Consider the following 20,923-nt stretch of genomic DNA (forward strand, 5'->3'; position numbering starts at 1 on the left):
TTTAAAAGAACGAAACGGCGGAGGCTACCACTTGTGAAGACAGCAGTTACTTATTGTTCAACTCCATTTTCGAATGTCGAGACCATCAAGTCTCCCTTGTCAAAATTGCTGGCAGGCGCCTCGTCAACCGTTTCCCCGTTGTCGATACGATCCCCGGTTCCTTTGACAACGTGAGATACGCCAGAGAAGTCTTCATCTTCGACTATTTCGTGCGTTTCCTTGGTCAACTCACCCTTTTCAATTTGTTGGGTCGTTTGCTTAGCTATGCCAGACACTCCTGAAAAGTCTTCCTCTTCCACCATTTTATGGGTCTCCTTGATCAATTCCCCTTTTTCAATCTGTTGGGTAGTTTGCTTGGCAAGTCCCTGGGTCACTCCAAAATCCTCGGTTTCCACCATCTTGGGCGCCTCCTTGACAAGGCCACCGGACTCGATATCTCGGGTGGTTTCTCTAGCACGGCCCTGGATGTTCGAGAAGTCTTCATCTTCAATAGTTCGTCTGGTTTCCACGTGGGGAGCGCCTTCGTTTTCATAGCTTGACTTAACAGCTAAGGCTATTCCTCGTGCTGCTTGCAGATCTTCCTGCTCGTTGTCCATGGTCCTCCTCCTTGGACCCTGATTTTGTGCCGCTTCTTGGTATTGCTTCATTTGCTCCTTGGCAGATACAGATGGCGCGAGAGGCTCTTCTCGATCAATTACCTTTTGATTCTCGAACTCTCCCTTCTCAAAACGAGACCTGGTTGACGAGGCCCTCCCTATCGTCACAGCCTCGTTCTCCACCTGCGACTTTTCATAGCCTTTGGCGGCAGCCGCTTTTAAAGCCTCTTTACTTGCTTTCGCTGAGCCTGATTGCGGAAGATCGTCTTTCCACGAATCGTGTCGTGTTTCTGCATGAATGACTTTATCTTGTTCAAACATTTGCCGGACACCTCGTGCTGCTCCAGGAGGTGGACGTGCGTTCTCTTCATCTTGAAAACGCTTCTTCTGTGTGGACTCCTCCACACTTTGCATGTACATTGCCAATCGCCCTTTCGCCTCACCCTCCTGAGGTTCATAGCTTAACCTCCTCTGCGCCCTGTCCTGATCTTCACTTTTGCTTTCAAATTTTCGGCGTACTACGGAAGCCGAACCAGCTGTCGGCATTTCCTCGGATATATCACTCTCACGAACATATCTGTCTTCGGCACGAATGACTGATCCGGATTCAATGCTCGCGCGGGTCTTAGCTGCGATACCAGAGACCGGTAGATTTTCTTCCTCTTCGACACCTTTGCTTTTCTCTGCATTGCTCACTTTTCCTCTTTCGAAGGCATCTCTCTGAGAGGCAGCTATTCCACCCTTGATCTCATGAATATCTTCCAGTTCTCGTTGACTGGATGGCGAAGCGGACACTTGATTTTCCTGATATCTCTTCATGCTGGCTCTGGTAACGCCGGAAAGAATCTCTAAATCTACAAGTGTCTCCTTCTCTTTCTCTTGAGGCTTGGATTCAAATAAATCTTTTGCTCGTTTTGCACTTCCACTTTTCGGTAGCTCCTCGCCTGTAATCTTTCCTCTTTTTTCTTGCTCCCTAAATTGTTAAGACAAAAGGAGCCTTTATTAAGAACAAGGCCAACATATGTTGAGGTCTTGCTAACAAGCTTTTAGATCACGTAAATGTCCATGAAGCTCCACTCATCTTAAACTGTTTTAGGAAACGATGCCGCACGGATGTGAAGCTAGAGTCGCAAGATAAGAGATAGTAAGTAGTGAAGTACACCACTAAAAAAGTCATGACATAGATTCCGGGGCTAAATGTTTTAAAATTCTGCCCGAGGGCAAACTACAAGACTTCGTGACCCTAACCTAGATCTTATTATTTATTCTTTGTTGGGTGTACTTTTGGAAAATACTTCAAAATAAGTGGGTATCTTGGTTTATTAGGAATGATCCTCTGAGAGATAATGGTGCATCTTCAGTTTGCATTAAAACCTTTAAATAAACGGCATCAGATGACCAAAATGGCACTTAACGTCTGTGCCTCAATTAAGGGAGTTGCTCTCAAGAAAAAGGAAAAAACAAATCAAAATCCGTCTATCAGAGGGAAAGATAATGTGGAATTGAGTATACACAACATACATACAGTGATCGCAGAGAATTTTATAAAAGGTGTACTCGCGAAGTAAACATTGATAGAACCATAGTGGAAGTTCTCTATAGACGGGCAAATAAGCATGCAGAATGTATTATTGACCGTTGGTGCGATAAGAAAAAGCATTTCCTAGCAAGCTTCAATGACACTATTTAATAGTAATCTCTTTTCTGTGTTTTCCAAACGAAAACCTTAAAACCATGTTCTGGAATTCCTTCGTTACCCATGATGTGTATTGATTGACGTATAGTATTAGGTAGGGAAATATCGGCAAATACTGGTACGTGTAAGTTTAAATCGTGAGTCGCTTCTGTGTGGTGAATTATACAATTATAATGGCAAATGAATCTTTAAGACATACAAACCTACCAAAGATACCGTGAAAAGTTAGCCTGGCGAACGAATTTTATCTTGAATTGTTGGCGAGGCAGGAAAATCGACAGACACCCACAAACCGCCACAAGATGCTGAACTTCAATGACAACAATGCAATAACAGTCGTATTTGTCTGTCTCAGCTTTCGTATCACCTTTTGCTAAACAACAACCGAAGAACCAATGCCACGTCGAGGATAAAATGACATTACGCTACGCTCAGTAGAGTTGTAAGAAAGACTCTTTGTCAAAATTGCACCCATTAGGTGTGCTTTGAGACACGAAACATAAAGGCAATTAAATATTCAGAAAGCGAAATTATAAAGCCCGGCAGGTGAGAGGTGGGATAATAAAATCTGCTAAATAAAACATTGCTAGATGTCAACTTTCTATGAAACACGGGAAAATGTCTCGACATCTATAATGGCGCTGTCTCTCTGCAATAAGTTGCATTTTAGCAGCAAGATTCTTGGTTTCTACAATTTAGATGAAACTCAACTACTTTGCAAAGTTATTATAGCAATAAATGTCGTCTACAGCTTGCGTATTGTCATGCAGCTGCAATTCCTCAACGAGGGATATTCTAGAAATAGGAACGATCTTTTCAATTAACGAGTTAGTCGAGTTAAAAAAGGTAAAACGTCACCATACCGAAGAGACAAATCGCCTCGCCTTTTTCAAACCGATCACATCTGGAGATGTCCGAGGAGTTGCAAAGATTTTCCAAACCTCTAGTGGGAATCGAAGATTTCGACGGAATTACATTCATTCACATTTACTCATCTGTTCACACATTGGTTCGAGATCACTTCACATTTTTTCAAATGTACGTCAACCGGCTTAGGGTTAGGGTTAGGTAGCCAGCCAGCTCTTTGTATGGTTCGTGACCTTCAATATCAGTTTTCAGCTGTATTTTATTTTGGGAAATGCTCATAATGACAAAGTTCTATGCTATCTTTTAAGTCAAAAAAATCCTGTTCCACCCTGAGCAGAATCCGTGTGCGGTCTCAGGGAATCCGGCAACTTTTATGATTTTGAACAACTTTTTCGATTCTGAGCAACATTTCGGAAAGTGAGCAACTTTACAGCATCTTTTCTAAAAGCTATCAGATTTTTGGCAGATTTTCACTATTTTGTAATCACATTTATAAGTAATTGATATTTTACCACGTGCTTCTTTGGAAATTCAAAAGAATTTCACAAGGAACTCTCTTGGTTTTGATCGGTATCTTGTGTTGATAGATATGCTGGATGTGGCTAGCGCCCCATTTCCAGAATGGGTACCCTGTGTTAATACCTGTGTTAATACAACTACAGCTCAAAATGGCGGTCGACAAGGCGCATTCTTCTGCCAATGAAGAAGCCGATAAAGAACAACATCAAAGAGATCCAATCCAGGTTGCAACTGAAAATGGTGCAGAGCTTTCGAAGCCTGAAAGGGCTTCCATCTCCCGAAAGCGTAAAGTAGTCGAGAACAAAGGCAAAGACAAGACAAGTCGGATGCAAAAGTCGATGAGGAAAACCTCTGTTTAAGACAGCGAATCAAGGAGTACCGTGGCACCGTCTCACGTCATGTGTGTCAGTGGCCAGCTGCGGTACAAAGCGTTTCACGAAACTCTTGCAGTCAAGAAAAGCACTGTTCAGATACAAGTGGAGTCTAAAAAACACGAAAACGGGGCCGCAAGCATCGACAAAGACCAGAAAGAGTCAAAATATTGTCGAATAGACGAGTTCACGCTCTTGAGTGTATCATGGGTAATCAGGGCAAGATGGGAAGACGATGAAAAGTATTCATGACATGGAATTTTTTATTATTATTTTTATTTTTCCAAAACAGAAAATATGCGCTCAAAGGGTGCGGCAGAAGAAAGGTGGAGAGAATGGCTATTGTAGAAATTAGTTCCTTCCATACATTTCCAGTAATTCCAAAGGCACAAAATTACAGAGAATGAACGGAGACAAAAAAGCAATATTTACGAAGTCCAAATAACGGATACCAAGTCTAGTTCTTCTACAAAATATATTAAACTTTATTCACACCCAGTGATCTAGGGGAAGATTTAACATGATCACAGAGAATCTATTCATAGAAATTTCACATTGGAGCTACTAGATGGGGATGACTGATGTTAGACATATCAATGCAGTTAGGAAAAAGCACTCTGCTCAAAACCGGCCACTCAGACAGGAAAGTCACCTTAGACCCTAAAGTGGGTTGGATAAGAGTGGCCTGGACTAATGATCCTATCTCCACAACTGAAATTCTTCAGAATTCGGGAACAAAACAAAAGTTGAATATAAAGAAATTAATCATAAGGGGCTTTCAACAAAAAAACCCAAAACAACAACAACAACAACAACAACAACACATGAACAAAGCTGCAGGTGGGAGAACAGATGGTCAGAAAAATAAACAGACAGCCAAAAATAAGAGGGAAGAAAAACATTACTTAGACCATTAGTGAGGTATGACTTTGCCTTCATGAAAAACGTACACCTCTGGATAGCAAAAACAAACAAAGCGACATCAGAAGCACCAATATCTTTAAATGTCATCCAGAAGCTTATACATGTAGGTAACAAAGAACTTGCACTCTCATCGATCTCGCAATCAATGAAAACATTCTCGATCCTTGCAACCGGGTTTAATCAATTTATCCACTCATTTTCATCAAGCTTTGAATGCAAATTTAATACATGTAGCCCCTGAACAACTCCATGCAAGCCAGGGAATTCCAAGAATATTCGCGTTTCACTCCTAATCACCTATAAAAGGGCAACCCTAATCACAGTACAATACAGAGAGTAAACACTATCCTGAACATTCATAAAAGCTAACCTTAGGCCTAATTAGGCCTAAACAAACGTTTTTTGGCCTAATTAGGCCTAAGGTTAGCTTTTATGAATGTTTAGGATAGTGTTTACTCTCTGTATTGTACTGTGATTCCGGATTCCGGATTCCGGGTTTTAGGGTTGCCCCCTATAAAACATCCATGAAATTTGAATGTTTCCTTTTCAAAGCACGTAATTCAAAGAATTCAGGAAACTCGCTTCAACCACTATTTGAGGTCCCAAATACAATGCAACCGCTCGCCAAATCCGCGATCTCGACATTCGACTTGAAATTCAAATATCTGATTTGTTTCAAGTCAAGGATGAATACCAGACCATACTAGATATTGTATAAACACGGCTGATGTAACGCAAAAAGGAATGTTGCTGTTTGCTTCATTAATTAAATACGCTCAGATTTAAGAGTGAAACATTAACTAGTATGAAACAAACCTCGCTACCTCTTGCTGTCATTTTTAAATATATGTTGATTTTTTTTTCTCTTATATGGTGGCAAAATAAGATTGCGTGACAATATTTTGCTTCGCTAATTAATTTGTCAAAAGTCGTTTCAGTCCGCATTCAAGGTGTCATATATTTCAAACACAGAGTCACAAAGATGTAGACATGAGATATTCAGCAACAATATTCAAGCATATTTTCACACCACACCAGGACCTACAGCATTGCTCATTTGCGCTGAATTCCACTCCACTAACATGTTTCAATCAGTTATTTCAATAGGCGCACTAAACGCCAGTCGATTTTTGTCTGTTTGTTCAAGAGCCTCACAAAGAGAATGCTTTAGAATCCAGGTAGTCCTTTCTTAAAAACTAACAAAACAGCACTAATACTTTTAGTTATAGTGTAGCTTCGACGATAAATAGCAGAATCCTTGACGCCCAAAACAATATCAGAGACGGGGTAATGGAGTGATCTAGCCCATAATCCAAGACAATTTCTGAAACGTCCAAATTTAGATCAACATAAACAATCATCGTCAATTTCCTGTAAAATTCTGCTGAATTAATTTCACTCTAAATTTGTGACAATCCGACACAAGTTGAAATTGAAAGAAACAGAGTTGAAATTCAGCCACAAATCTGAAGGGATCTTTCACCCTGGCTGTAAACTCGATAACTGTTGATTGAAAAGTGTTTTTCCAGAAGTAGATGATTACATTTTTAACTACAGTAGATGAATTAAACAGTCAACTAAGCATGCATAGGCCATTGCAGAACATGTCTACTTACATCCGCTCGCGTTCCATCTCATCTTGATCAACCTCTTCCCAATAACTTGCGCTCTTGATCACTTCAGATTGTTCAGCTCTTTCCTCAGAATTTATATTATCACTATCTGTGACATCGTTTCCAGAGGTTTCTACAACAGGGTCAGTGTTTTCGGAATCCATCTTTCCCAACGCAGTTTTCTTCTTGGCGTTAAAGTAACACGACCAGTCAGTCACAAAGACGTAAAGGCTTTTTTATGTGAAGTAACGGAGCATAAACACGCCCAGAGGAATTCGAGCAGAACAGCTTTATTGTACCATTATCCGCTTGTCTAATTAAGCCAATGAGAATGCAAAATTAAGCGACACATGATTAATTTTTTAAGGTCTCCTTGAACTTTGACCTGTTCACCGAAAGGAGCCAATTTTTCAAGTCCAACCTATTGTCTGCAAACACAGCGCACATGACAACCTTTTGTACCCAAAACAACAAGTATTTAAAATGAAAATAATCCTCAGTATAGGTTTTTTTTTAGACCTTTGGAGCAGCACTCTTGCAATCCGAATACAATGTAATGAGCCTGACGCGACCGTGAGTAGGCTGAAAAGTTCACAAATGAAACTCTTAAACCCTGAACAAAAACAAAAATCACATTTCGTAACAGTCTTTTAACTTTGAAGTGATGATAATCAACCAGCAATTAAAGAATCGAGCGAATTTCCTGTCAGTGAGGCAAGGGACGTCTGGATCAAAAGGTCGCAAATGCCTTAAATACCATCTGTTTAATCCATAGGAAAATCCGCTCTTTTCAGTACGTCATTTCACGATTTCATGAATCGTTTCCTTTATTATCCCAAAACAGAAGCTGGGACTCACCTTTTAAGTATTACTTTAAAACGATAAAAAATGTCATAGCATAATGACGACCTAATAATAATACTCTCTCGTTTTATCACAAAAATCTTCGACATCATATTGAAGCTATTTTGTCTTTCACAGATAGGGAAAATGGCAAAAGCGATTGAATGCATTTACAGACTGGATTTTTGCAACACTGTGTTTTGTAAAAAAGTCTCTTACCACCTTATTAAACCCGCTCGAAATCTTCCCCATATTCATGAATCTTCTGTCTTTTTCTCGTTAGAGTACTCAGTTGTATTATCTTTAATTAATCAGACAAAAGTGCTTACGGCATTGTTTGTTCTAAGAGAGTTTTATCGTACAGCAAAAAAGGGGCTACAAGAAACGACATGACTTGGTCAAGAAACATTAAGCTCCTACACACCCCCATTACATGTAAAATTGTCAACTTGACTTCACATTTGTTATTTTCTGACTATCGTAACGCCCTTTGCAATGCAGTACAACAATAACATTGAAAATGTTGGAAAAGAAGAATTTATTCTGGGATGTTTTTGCAAAATGACCCTACTGCACCTTTCATCGGGTTTTTCAAACCATGTAACTGCACAGATTTATTGCGATATAATTTATCGGATTTGGCCATCTGCTTTTTTGTGGGTATTGAAGAATGACAAGGAGTGAAATATAACTACGGAAACACCCCTTGTATTGCTTTCTAAAAATAGCCCAAACATCTCGACTATGATACCAGGAATTCTAAACTTCGTGTCTGCAGCAGAGAAGACTTTTCTGGAACAAAATCCCGGGGCGGGGGGACTCCCATATATGGGCTATATGGGTACGTGCCGCGGAAATAGGGTATGGTTTTTGAGGTTCTCGGTCCTTAAATAGGGTACCTTTTTGACCCTTTTGTTTCTGTGTCCCTGGTGTGGTTCTTAGATAGGGTAGCTTAATTGTATTATCCGAGAGTCATCTAATACTGGAGCGTGAAAACGCCCGCCTAAACGAACGGTTTTTTTTCAACTTGATGTATCCGTTTAAGTTAGTATTAACAAAATGATTTTGTAACAGAGGTTTAAAGCCGTTAAGCGGGTAAATACACGTAACGCCTCTTCAAGCCACATTATTAATTAATAATATGACTGTCGTTCATTTAATTAACAGAACTCTCACAACAAAACTTAGCTTAATGAACTATATAACGAGTGATAGAAGGGTAATGTTTAGGGTTAGGATTAGTTCAATAAGAATAGAGTAGGTAGAGCGGGAGGCCCGGGTGGGAGATAGAGACACTCTTGTACGAATAATCCTGGCTGTAAATCACCGTAATAAACAGACCGACTGTTGAATATGAAGTTCTCGTTTCTCGCTGTTACACAGGGCTGTTACTCGTTTACGATTTCCAACACATGTAGTATAAAACTTGTAGTATTAAACTAGGCTTATTCTAGTATTTTATGCTTGATGCTACTCATCCAATGTTACAGAGAAGAAATAAAGTTTTCCTTTTCATGCTATTAATAATTTTGTTTTTTCCTTGAAAAGGATGTAAGTTTTCGGCTAGTGGGGCTTAAAAAGGATATCAGTTTTCGCTTTCTTAGTCCTTAAATAGGGTTAGGGTTCGCGGCACACCCCTATCCAAACTTCGCGGGAGTACCCCCCTCCCCCCCCGGCGGGAACAAAATGGACAAAAAGGACACAGAGATATAGAAGTTTTAGGATTCAGACTCGATTAAGATCAGACTTAAACAATAAATTATTCATATTTAAATCTTAAGCTAAACTAAGTTATCAATTTCTAAAGAAAGGTTACATGGAATACGGTTACGTGCTATTCACACTTTAAATGTGGTTACAAAACGCAATGGCATTAAAATTACTACCGTTGCCACGTCGAGGTGGGAGGGGAGGTTAAGGTACATGCCTTGGAGACAGAGCGAGCCAATGAAGCGTTAACCACTTAGTCTATGGCACTGCAGAATAAACGCTGATTGGTTGCTTCTTTCGCGGATTTTATGACTGTCCCATGGCCTGCTCGGAGCGGTTCAACAAAGCTTTCGAAATTTGCGCTTCCGTAAGTCAACAGATCCAGAACTGAAAAAAAAAATCACCAGTAAATCCATATTCTTACACTCATTAAAAACTGAGGAGCACCGCAGTTGTCCTAACTTTGGAAGTAGGTTAAGGGCCTAATTCTTTATCAAAACACGTAACCTCACTCGACAGAATTTCAGGTTCTTGACGTAACAAACAATAACAATTTTTAATTTTGAAATTCTGAGTTGCGTTACACAGAACAAAAAAATTGAAAACTTGGAAACGTTTTTAAATACTTAAGACTAACAACCGAGATAAAGAAACGTTAAAAACATCACATCGATCGTTGCTTTGGATTTAAAGATATGACGAGAGATGCCAACAGTTCAAACAGAACCAACTGTTGTATGAAGCAGTAGATGGGGTATGGGGCCCGTTTCTCGAAAGTCCCGAAACTTTACGGGCCATTTTCGGGTGTCACAATTCCGTTTGTAACTCAAGAGCGGAGAGGATTTAAGTCGTCCAACTTCACAGTCATTTTTCTTTTTGTCACCTTGAAAACATGTTAAAAGATCGGCTTTCCAAAACAAGTGGTTGGCAGTTTCACAAATGGCTTTTCGGGCCCTTCGAGTTTTCGGGACTTTCGAGAAACGGGCCCCTTACCCCACTGAAGCAACCACCTTCTCGAGCAAGATCTGGTCGAGAGAGCATCTTGGCCAGAGGGAGTTATTTTAGGCAGGAGTTCAGTGCAATCGGCAGAGATGCAAGAGAATGTAGGAATCATTATAGAAGACATCAGAACTGGAGTGACCAAGATGGCGAATCGGAAGGCAGCTGGCTCTGACCTAGTTCAGGGGAAATGGACAGATTTAAGAAACCGGTGGGAATACAATCTAGATTGAAAGAAAACCTACAAGACTGAGTTCATCAAGGAAATTTCCAAGAGCGAATGGTCATGGGAAGTACAGTTTTGACACGAAGGACACCCAGGCCAGCAATAATGTGGAAGAGTCTTGAACAAGCATAGGATACATACACCTCTGAGATAGCACTGCGTAGATTGCTGCGAGACAAAGACTCCATTGAAACAGTACAGCACATTGTTAGTGGATGCCAAAAGCTTGGCCAGAGAGAGTGTTTGAAGCGCCACAACAAGATGGCCCTGCCGTGGGTACACTGGGATATGTGCAGAAAGTATGGGATTGAGTGTGGCCATTGTCATTTTTCTAAATATATTCGATCAGCTCTGACACATTTTAACACGAATAGGATATTTGATAGGAACAGTATGTGGTTAGAATTGAGCGGCCAATCTTTCAAAAAATTTACCTAAGGGAACGCGAGAAAATTAGCAGTTAATTTTACAGATTTGGTAAACGCGCGCGATTCAGGGTTTACGCGCCATAAAAGTGCCCATCTTGCGCGCGCGGCCATAAAACTCTAGGGAGTAAATAAATGTACACATCCTTGAACATCATGAGAGTGGGGCATCAAGGGTGTCTCCTGTCACTGCCAAGTTGTCTGTAGAGCAGGGTCTTCAGTGGGAATACGCAAATTTCCATACCTGCACATGCCGAGACAGCGAAGACGTCACTGGTTTATACAGCGTGGACACGTAAAAAATACTGGGAGTTCCAGCCCTGGTCAAAATTACGCTGTACAGTATTTGGTCCTGCTGAGTGATGCCCATAGTACAGTTTGGAATATGAAGTTTATTAAAACCATCCTAAAATTTTGCAATTGTATTTACTTATTGTGTCATATGCAGTTGGCCTCACACTGATGTTTTTGATGAATTATAACTGTGACACTCGCATGAATTGAATCCTGGCTTGCGCATGCAGTCAGGGCAGAACCAATACACACGGCAGATGAGTTAGAGCTCCGACGGCCAAAAGGAATCACAACACAAAGAATGATGCTCAAAGAAAGCCATAAAAAACAGGCTAAAATTAGGAAAGTACCTAGTATTAATGAATTCTCATTCTCTAGTGTGGCAAGAAAAGAGCAACGCGCTTTATTGTAGGTAGAGGAAGACATCTGTCCCATAAGGAACGTTTGATCAAACTTAAATTACTACCGCTAAATTATTGGCTATAATATTACTTTGGATTTAATTTTTTTTACAAGTGTATGAAAGGGAATGTACTTTTTGCTCGATACTTTGACACAGCGCTAAGACACTGAACTTTTCTAAAGACAAATAGAGATCAATAGAACTCACACCATACATTTTCATGATTATTTCTTCAACAGAATTACTATCTTGTGGAATAGTATACCTGACGATATTAAGTTGGCTCATTGCTTAGGAATAAATAATAAATAAATAAATATATAATAAATTAAACGTAGAAGTGACCTACATTCGCAGTCGTCCCAGACGTCTAAAAACCCGCCGAGTGAGTATAAGAACTCGTCTGTTGGACGAGTGATGTTTTAATGTCTTTTCATGAATGCTGTCAAATGTTACAATACAGAATGTACTTTCGTTCTGATAATAAACATGCAGCTTTTTTTCAGCAACGGGCTCCGCCCCTACGTATATATACCATTTTTGGCAGAAAAGATACCCCTTTCGTATACCTGCCATTGACAAATGGTACCCATTCCCTATATCTTCCATTGGAAAATAGTACCCCTTCCACAAACAAAAGAACACTGTATCCCCTTTCTAGCCCTCAGTCATAAGGTATGTGTGTTCGAAATATTTTAATGAAAGGCCCTTTAAAATACCTAAATAACAGACTTCCCTACCCATTCAAACACTTCGACTCGTGAAATCCCAACCCTTTCATATACCTGAAGCGGTGCCTCCCCGTATAGGCCATTATAGGGAGTAAACCCCTCGGGGCGGCCGGTCTAATCTGCAGGTCGCAGGTCATTGTTTCACCAATACAGAAAGTATCCTAAACATTCTTAAAAGCTAACCTTAGGCCTAAACAAAAGTTTTTAGGCCTAAGGTTAGCTTTTATGAATGTTTAGGATACTTTCTGTATTGGTGAAACAATGACCTGCGACCTGTGACCTGCAGATTAGACCCGCCGCCCCTGGGGCGCCATCTTTGACCACGCGGTATTTTTCATGAAATGATTGCACGCTCAATTTTTCATGTATCTCACCACTCACGGCATGGTTGTTAGCAAGTCGTTTAGCTAAGAGCAAAGCGTGACTCGTGGTCTCAGCTGGTAATGTGGCGTTAGTGACAACGTGTTTCGCCACCTCCGGCAAAACAGAAAACAAGTGGAGCAGGACCTGCTGCTTACCAACAGGAAAAACACAAAATCTTGGTACCATATAAAAGGAAGACACTAGACAGGAGCGTCGAAACTTCAGGTCTTTAAATCATAAAGTTGTAAGTAAAGGACAAATGACAACTGAAAAACCAGAGTTCCAAGCAGGGTGTAAAGCAACGACCTCCACAACACCAGTCCGATGCTTGAAACCCACTGAGCTAGTACAAGAACGCCTGCTGGGGTGAAAGGTTGTTTAAAAAGCTCTTTGAGGAGGTAGTAGCCAACAAAGATCATAAACTTTATCACTTAAATTACCCCCTGTTTTTACCTAAGGAAACGCGCCTTTCAGTTCGCTCGTCCGCATGCACTGATACTTTTATACCCGCAATGTCAAAGGAGCACACGTAGCTTTACTCTGTATAGTCTTGTAGTACTCATATTTTAGGGTTTTTTTCCCTATTTTTCTATTTTAAAATCGCTTTAAAATCACTATGCAATTCAGCCTTAGTAGGCTGCTTATGTATTAAATATTTTGAATAAACTATCTACCTTTATCTAGGTCTTGAATGGACAATGTGTCCTTCTACATGTACATCGATGTTGTGGCCACATGACTTTGTAGAGCATGCAAACCAGCGGGACACATTGTGCTAATCTCATTCTTCTCGCAAGCTGGCGCGTCAACTGCCAAACTAATTGCAAACAAGCGAGAAATCTCCTTTTTCCACCATTTTGAAATTGTGTCTAGTCTCATACTCCAGCGACTAGATTCTGGAGCTCAATGCACTTTAATGCACACTGTATGTCTATTTTCTTATGCTTTTGTCACTGTTTCAGTTTGTATCAGTGTGCTACAGATTTCCAACAGAGCGAGGATACATAAAATATTACGCTCACAAGTTTGTAACTTAAACGTTCCCACTGACTATAGTTAATTTTTCTTTCTTGCAATTGCTGCGCATGTGCCTGACAGTGAGACTAGCCCGAGTAAAAGACACTATCCATCTACAGCGCTTTCGAGGGCCACTCTAGGGGTATTTGAATAAGTGCTTGTATATATACATGTAGGAGATGATTATGATACACTGAATTTTAATTATTGCTTAAATATTGCATCAGGTTCCCTGAATGGCATTACATCCCAAATTGCAAGCATAGAAACGTGCTTTCCTCTTCATTTCAAATATTTCATACAAAAGGGAAACGAAAGGATAATTACAGTAAAATCGACAGCATTTTAATTTCTGTGAAAAAATATTCAACACAGAACAATAAATCTGCTAAATATCATATGACAAGATGACAAATGCCCAATATTTTACATGTATAACACATTAATAATTATTATTTAATACACAAATTTTAAAATCTATAATGGAGTAACCAGTGCTCAAACCAGAACCTTATAGGCCCAGTTCAGACGCCGCTGCACTCGTGTGCCAAACGCAGGGTTCTCCCTAGTTTTCAGAGCAACAGGTTTGGCACCTTTTCAAACCGGTAAAACAATTGGTTAATGTTGGACGTTCTGCAAAGGATAAGTGACTTCTGAGCGTTTGCAGACGGTTATAAGTGCTCTTACAAGCGGTAAATTTTAGCGGTTACCGCCTGATAAGGAGAACCCTGCAAATCTACATTGTAACTGATGAATTAAGTCAGGCAAAAGAGCAGCGTCTGAGTCAGTTTGGTACGGCAGTTTTAAAGGGCCACCGACAACCCAAGTCTTTGCGGGCGTGCAAGCTATTGGCGCCATTTTCTGTAATACAGAAACTAGTATTTCTTGAAAAGTCAAATTCCATCGCCTCACATCGTCGTGTTTTGGATGCCCAGTAGCTTCAAACTTCGTTAATATTTTCCTTAATGTTTAAATATTGTATTTTTGGCGTTATTTGGGTGTTGTATTCGTGTTAAAAGCAAAATGAAAACTGTGAAGAAAGGTCGTCCGCCGAGGAAGGAAAAGAGCCATGTTATTTGGCTCACTACTTCAACCTTAAGATTATGGAACGAAAGGAGGAAGGCGTTTGGATGAAAAAAACAAATCGAACAGCGAATTCGCAGAAGTTCTTCTTCACGGGATGTTTCTGAAGCGAACCGGCCGATTCGATTGCCCGGATAATAACAACAACAAAGGCGCGCAAAGGACACTGGTTGTCGGTGGCCCTTTAATTCAGTGCAGCAAAGTTGTTAAGTTCATTACACGGTCTGCCGCATTATGACACATTGGAGCGGCAGCTGATTCATACGGCGCTCTTCTCATGTGCCGAACCAAATGCATCAATTACAGTATGGTGTTGTATGATCTTCCCGTGATTAACTCCTTCAAGTATTTGGTAACACACCCGGTCCTTCGCTTTCTCTGTATATAAAATACATATTAGGTTTGACACATGTACAGAATTCCATCTAATAAGCTGTCGTGCCAATGTCACTCCAAAGTCGGACCTAACTGAATTAGGTTCGGCACATGAGTGGAGTGGCATCCGAACTGGGCCTTAGATCCAAAAGAATAATGATCATACATTGGTTCCAATCTCCAGCTTGGTAGCCAACTTTCAATGCAAGCCCCTTGAATTGTTATAACGAATTGTTAAGCTCTGCATCGCGTAAAATTGAAGCATCTCTTAACTGATTGAGTAGAGTCTCTTCATCTTTGCTACTCAATGCTGATTCAACTTGTAATGGGGGTTCTATAAGAGGTTCATCTCCAGTGATCTGAAAAAAAAAATCCAGGAAAACAATATTGTCAAGTTTTCTTTATTTTGATTGCTCAGGATTACCAACTCTACATACAAGTACTGTGATACTGAACCTAGGATTGCATGAAGGATTGCACGATAAGTCCTGTTTATTTCAGAACTCGTGTGTAAACACAATCCAACATGCACCACTCACAACAATATAATTTTATTATTGTGCGAGAGATTACTGTAAACACCCACAGATAAGCTGCACCTTTTTTTCCAAAAATAGGCACTAAAAATCAGGGGTGCAGTTTATCTGTGGAAACACGATTTGAAAAAGGCTGCTTCGGGTGTCTGGTTTTCCATCTTCACATCTGATCTAATGCCTGGTTACTAAGCTCACCACCATCATCATCATCGTTAATTCACCTTTATCACGCGGCGGCCATTTTGGAGTCCGCTGGGAATAAAGGCTTTGTCTTTGCATTGTCTTTGCCAGTCCAGCCTCACACTGAATGAGAGGTTCGACGGGACAAATCTTTTGTTTGGACATTGAGTGATATGGGTCTATTAGTCAAGCAGGTCAGGTAAAGAGGGCAACTGCATAGCTGATGTGGACCTACTATTAAAATAATGCAACTTAAAACTAATAGTTACAGCTAATACAAAAGCATACAGTCATATTATAAGAAATTTGAGTAAAAAGATCAATCATATTAATTTAAATTACAACGATAGAAAATATATTACATGAGAGAAATTGATTTGAATATAACTTAAATCCTTATTACAAATTGAAGAACTACCCTTGCAATATTGTAATTGTTCTCAACTATTGAATGGATCTTAATTAGTCTGAAAGATTATTCCAAGCAATTGTTGAGCCCTAAATGAAAAAGTACATTAATTTTATTTTGTACTATGGCCAATTTCAGATCTAGGCCTCTTAACAAAACTAATTAAAACATTTAATTCTACATTCACTTCCCTTTTTCCTTCAGATTTTGAAAGCGTGTTTGCTTGACACCTGACTGGCAAAATTTTGAGTTTCCAATTATATCCAAAGGCTGTTTTCTTTGAGTGCAAGTTTTGGATCTGGATTCCGCCATTGCTCACGTTGAAGACTGACTGATTGAACCTCAGAGCGTTGGATCAAGGATAAGATGACGTCAAAGACTCACTAGCTTAAAATTGCAGCATGTAAACGCAGCTTATTATACATGCAAAACACGAGTTTAAAAGTCTGAAAGCTCGAAACTCCCGTGCTTCATATTAATTTAGGTGCGTGTACACACACTGCATTTTTAAACTAGCGAGTCTTTGACATCATCTCATCCTTGATGCAGCTCTCTCAAGATTTCTAAAGTTAGTAATGGCAGACCATTAAATAGGAAAATTTAAGTCAAAATAAACAGGTGTCTTTTTGAAAGGAAGGCTTAAAACTTCGGTCACTTCGTGTTCACTTAACATAGTTTTGAAATACAAAGAAGTAGAATTGATTTTTGGTCATACATGTAGTAGCACTTTAAGCTACACCGTATGAATGTTGGAAAAACTTATAACGGAAAAACTGTGTGGAATGGAGAAACTCCTGTCAACAAATAACCCCCAGGTACCAGAAAAAGATCAGTCATATGTCAAAGTTGGTAGAAACCATGTGTTCATTATGGGATTTTCAAGGATCCTTTGAGGATCTTCTTAAGATCTTTGTGGATCTTTCCCAAATGTTTCCAAGAAACTTAAAAACTCTGTAAGGATCTTTTCAAGATCTTTGAGGATCCTCAAAAATCTTCCCTAAGATCCTCAGAAGAGGAAACTCTGACTATTTTTCTTACCACAGAATTGAAAAGTGATCTCCTAGCTGGTGAAATGTGTACAACTCCATTAGCTGGACTGTTGTGGGGAACTGAATAAATAGGTTGTGGAGAATTTCCACTGGGTGTTGAGAGTCCAAATGGATTATTAGAGGGTGAGCCAGTACTGGATCCTGCATTAGAAATCATTTCTCTCCCTAATGTTGACAACTGTTGTGTAAGTCCTAAAAGTCCACCTTCGTCCACACATAAAATAACCCATATGACGTCTAAAAAGAAGGAAAAGGAAACACATAAAAATTACTAATCCCAATGGGGACGTAGTAACTTACAGTAGGATGGCTTAACGACAGGTTGGAAAAACCTTAATCAAAAGGAACCAGTTCATAACAATTAGATCGCATTTGACAAAGGAGATTGCAGACCTAATTCTTTTGTGTTAGTTTCCTTGTGTCCTTTGTGTTTGGTATTCCTGAGCATGACAATAGCCATTCATTCTTCAGGCACCCCAGTTAACAAGTAAAATCGTCTGGTGTTTGACGGAGTAAAATCTGTAAAGTCTCACTCCCGGTCAACAGCTTTATAATATTTTTCAGGGGCAGTACATAGTTGGAAGTGGTCAATATTAATTTTATTGGGGGAAGTCAAAACTTGTTATTGATTTGTTCTTTGTTGCAGACATTCTTTATTTATTACTTTTGAGTCTTAATTCACTGAGCAGGGTGTAAAATGCGTATTTCTTGCAACAGTTTTAATTTGATTGCAGGGTTCCTGTTACATGTAGATTTTGCCACTCTATAAAATTCAAGGAGTTTTCAAGAACCAGAAATTGAGTTTTCAAGGAGTCATTATAAGAAGATTTCTATACACTGTACATGCTGAAAAAGCATACCTTGATATTCCTTACTACATCCTACAAGTTAAGTGCACTCATGGGCATTTTCATTAATTTTTGGTTTTAATGTTTCCCTAATATTATAGTCAATTTTGGGCTCAATTTTTGAAATGTCTCTTTACTTAATAGCATGATGCAATCTCAACTATTTTCACCCAAGCAAAAATTCAAGGTGTTTTCACACAGTTTTCCACAAAATCTTTTTTTTCAAATGGCTTTTCAAGCACCCTTGAAGTCCAAAATTAAATTCCAGAGCTTTTCAAGGACTTCAAGGAGTAGCACAATTAACCCTGTGATTGAAAAGATTGAAAACTGCTTTTTATATAAGTTAATGTACACGTAAAAAGTGAATATTTATCTTACCTCCAAAATACTGTCCAGCCGGATTGCACATGCGCCACTGACCTTGATACATGCCTGTTTTACCAGGTGAAATCATGTTTACACAAAGATCATAATATTCACCAGCAATAAGTGGTTTTACAGACACCAAATTTACAGGACCAAGCTGATCTCCTGAGGTGAACTTTAGAAAAACTCCAGATGGCCATGCACTGTTACCTGCGAAATTGAGAGGAGGCAACAGTTCTAGGACTTGTTGGTTGCAGCTGCAATCAAATTTAAGTCAATAGACCTTTAAAAAAAATGCATGCAGACTAAGTTGACACTGGAAGGCTGACAATTGCATCTGCGTAACCCTGAAAGTAGGTTACTCTGAAGAAATAAAAGGTCAACATATTCATTATTGTTCACAGCCAAATCAAGGCTTGTATCTTGGTAACCCAGAGACCAAGCTGCATTAACTGCATGTACATATACGGTGGGTGCAGGAAACAGCACCAGAGCTTTCAAGTCTCATGCATTTTGATGCAATCTCATGTTCTCAAGCCAACACAACCATTTCTCATGCATTGGCGCTTTAATTTCTTCTAGAAGTGCTCATGAATTCCAAATTCGTTCCTTCACCTACACTAAACTTCAGCCAAAGTTCAATGTGTTTGTGTGCAGCCAATTATCTTGTTTCTTCAGGACTTTCACCCGTTAATATATGAACTATATGCCGATATGTTAGCTCAGGCTGAAATGACATGGGCTCTCTTAGCAAACAGCATGAAAGAAACAAAATGGCAGACTCAACGGTGCATTTTCAGTGATCTGAGACGTCCAAATTTTAAAAATTGTCCAGGGAAACATGCCCCGGATCCCCTAGAATTGTTTGGCGTCTCTGGCACATGAAACACATAACACTTGCACCTTTGGCGCAATCTCCAGCAACCATCTCATTCTTTGGAAGACTAGAGAGCTCTGCAGCACCCCCCCTTGGTTTTCATATTAGTCATTTACTTAATTACGATGTAGCAATAAAGTGTTGTAGTTATCCTATTGGTCATCAAGTACCGGTATTTTGTTCCTCATGAAATGGTGCTGACATCTGCTTACCATTATTCTGAATTCGCCAGGTTTTCACAAAAGTTGTGTTGGGTGGGACAGATTCCCCTTCACCTATCGTGACATCACGAACAAATGCCATACTTGGTAATTTATCTGGAGGACTGTTAAAATCATAATATGCACCTACTGCTGCCTGAAACACAAGTAGATAGAATAGATCATCATCTTGGTCTTGAGGCTACCAAACATTAATAGCCTGTCACATGTTTTAGTTCTAAATGGCATCTTGTTCACAGTCTTCTTTAATATTATACATCATGAATGGCAATTTTTAGCACCTTTTGATTATGTACATGTATGGGAAAACATGTTCAAAAAACACTAATCCCTGTCGACAATTACATACACTAGATTGTGTGACATTCACCACAGAATACTTTCATCGTCAGATTTTGAAATTGAACTGACATTTATTACATCTTGTTAATTTTCACTCACAGTTCTTCAACTACAATAGTGACACTAATACATGTACTGAAAGATTGTGTAAAATAACTTAAAATTGTAGACCCTTGCCAGCATAATTTGTGTTCAAAAAGATTAAAAAATAACCTCTTTCTGCTGGTTTAGTACAATGCAACACCAGCACTTGTCGTTTGTAGGCGGACATTTCAAACGAATCAGGTCTGTTAGTCATTATTATAATTCGAAGCGCACGTTTCTTCACTGAAACACACACAACAGCAAACAGTGAAAGGCTTATCATTTTTTTAAGAAGTTAAAAGAAGAATGAAAAAGAGATTGGTTTACTTGGAACGCCAATGAAAAAAAGGGTTGGAATTGTTTAAATAGTAATCGCTTTCACGATAATTGAGTTTAAAATCAGAATGGAGAAAAAAAGGTTCGGAAAGGAGTCCTCAACGTTTTATTAAGAATTAAGTTAACATAAGCATAAACCTAAGATCTTCATTACGTGAGCTAAAATGACAAAGTAGAGGACACAAACTATTATTTACCTGAAGATTCCTTGTCACGGGATCCCGCGTCAAAATAAACACATACATTAGAACATTGAACTCTCTCAAATTACTAGCATTAAATATTGGATAGGGAAAAACCCACCCAAGAAAATCATGAAATCAATAACAAACGCGCTAACCAATTTGTCATGTCGAGAAAGAAAGCGCATCCGGAAGGGTTAAGTTGAAAGTCTAACAACCGTTGAAGCTCATTTATGAGAACATCGCGATCCGTTGTACCAAGGCAGCTAAACTTTGATAAGAGATCACTATCTAATTCACAATCCACATCCATCTTAAGCTTTGTAATTCCGCCAGATTCCCAAAAACGTCGATTTTGAACAACGCATTTTAAATTAATTGGTTCGATAGAACGGCCAAACCAAACTCCCTGACGTCATATAATTCTTGGAATAATAC

General features: G+C 39.4%; 2 protein-coding genes across 3 annotated transcripts in view; both read right to left on the reverse strand.

Annotated features, from left to right (window-relative positions):
• The window catches only part of LOC137972147 (caldesmon-like), a 7,822-nt gene extending 959 nt beyond the window's left edge, over positions 1-6,863 (reverse strand). Inside the window, exons 1-2 of the mRNA XM_068818984.1 lie at positions 6,590-6,863; positions 1-1,569 (exon numbers count right to left, since the gene is read on the reverse strand). The exon at positions 1-1,569 is cut by the window's left edge and continues 959 nt beyond it. Of these exons, the coding sequence (XP_068675085.1) occupies positions 51-1,569; positions 6,590-6,750 (1,680 nt within the window). The 5' untranslated portion in view covers positions 6,751-6,863 and the 3' untranslated portion in view covers positions 1-50. The remainder of the gene's footprint in view (positions 1,570-6,589) is intronic.
• Positions 6,864-13,920: 7,057 nt separating this feature from the next.
• On the reverse strand, positions 13,921-20,893 carry LOC137970049 (protein ILRUN-like). 2 transcript variants are annotated; one of them, XM_068816506.1, is made up of 6 exons: positions 20,644-20,893; positions 20,501-20,510; positions 19,533-19,677; positions 18,456-18,653; positions 17,219-17,466; positions 13,921-15,414 (listed from the first exon to the last, which is right to left on the reverse strand). In XM_068816506.1, exons 1-6 carry the CDS (start codon positions 20,796-20,798, stop codon positions 15,277-15,279), a joined length of 894 nt encoding a protein of 297 aa, XP_068672607.1. In that variant the 5' UTR covers positions 20,799-20,893; the 3' UTR covers positions 13,921-15,276. The 2 variants fall into 2 exon arrangements, with proteins under 2 accessions (XP_068672607.1, XP_068672608.1); XM_068816507.1 differs by lacking the exon at positions 20,501-20,510 and having other exon boundaries at positions 20,644-20,825.
• Positions 20,894-20,923: the final 30 nt, after the last annotated feature.

This window comes from Montipora foliosa, chromosome 9, assembly GCF_036669935.1.
Source record: "Montipora foliosa isolate CH-2021 chromosome 9, ASM3666993v2, whole genome shotgun sequence".
Taxonomy (NCBI): Eukaryota; Metazoa; Cnidaria; class Anthozoa; order Scleractinia; family Acroporidae; genus Montipora; species Montipora foliosa.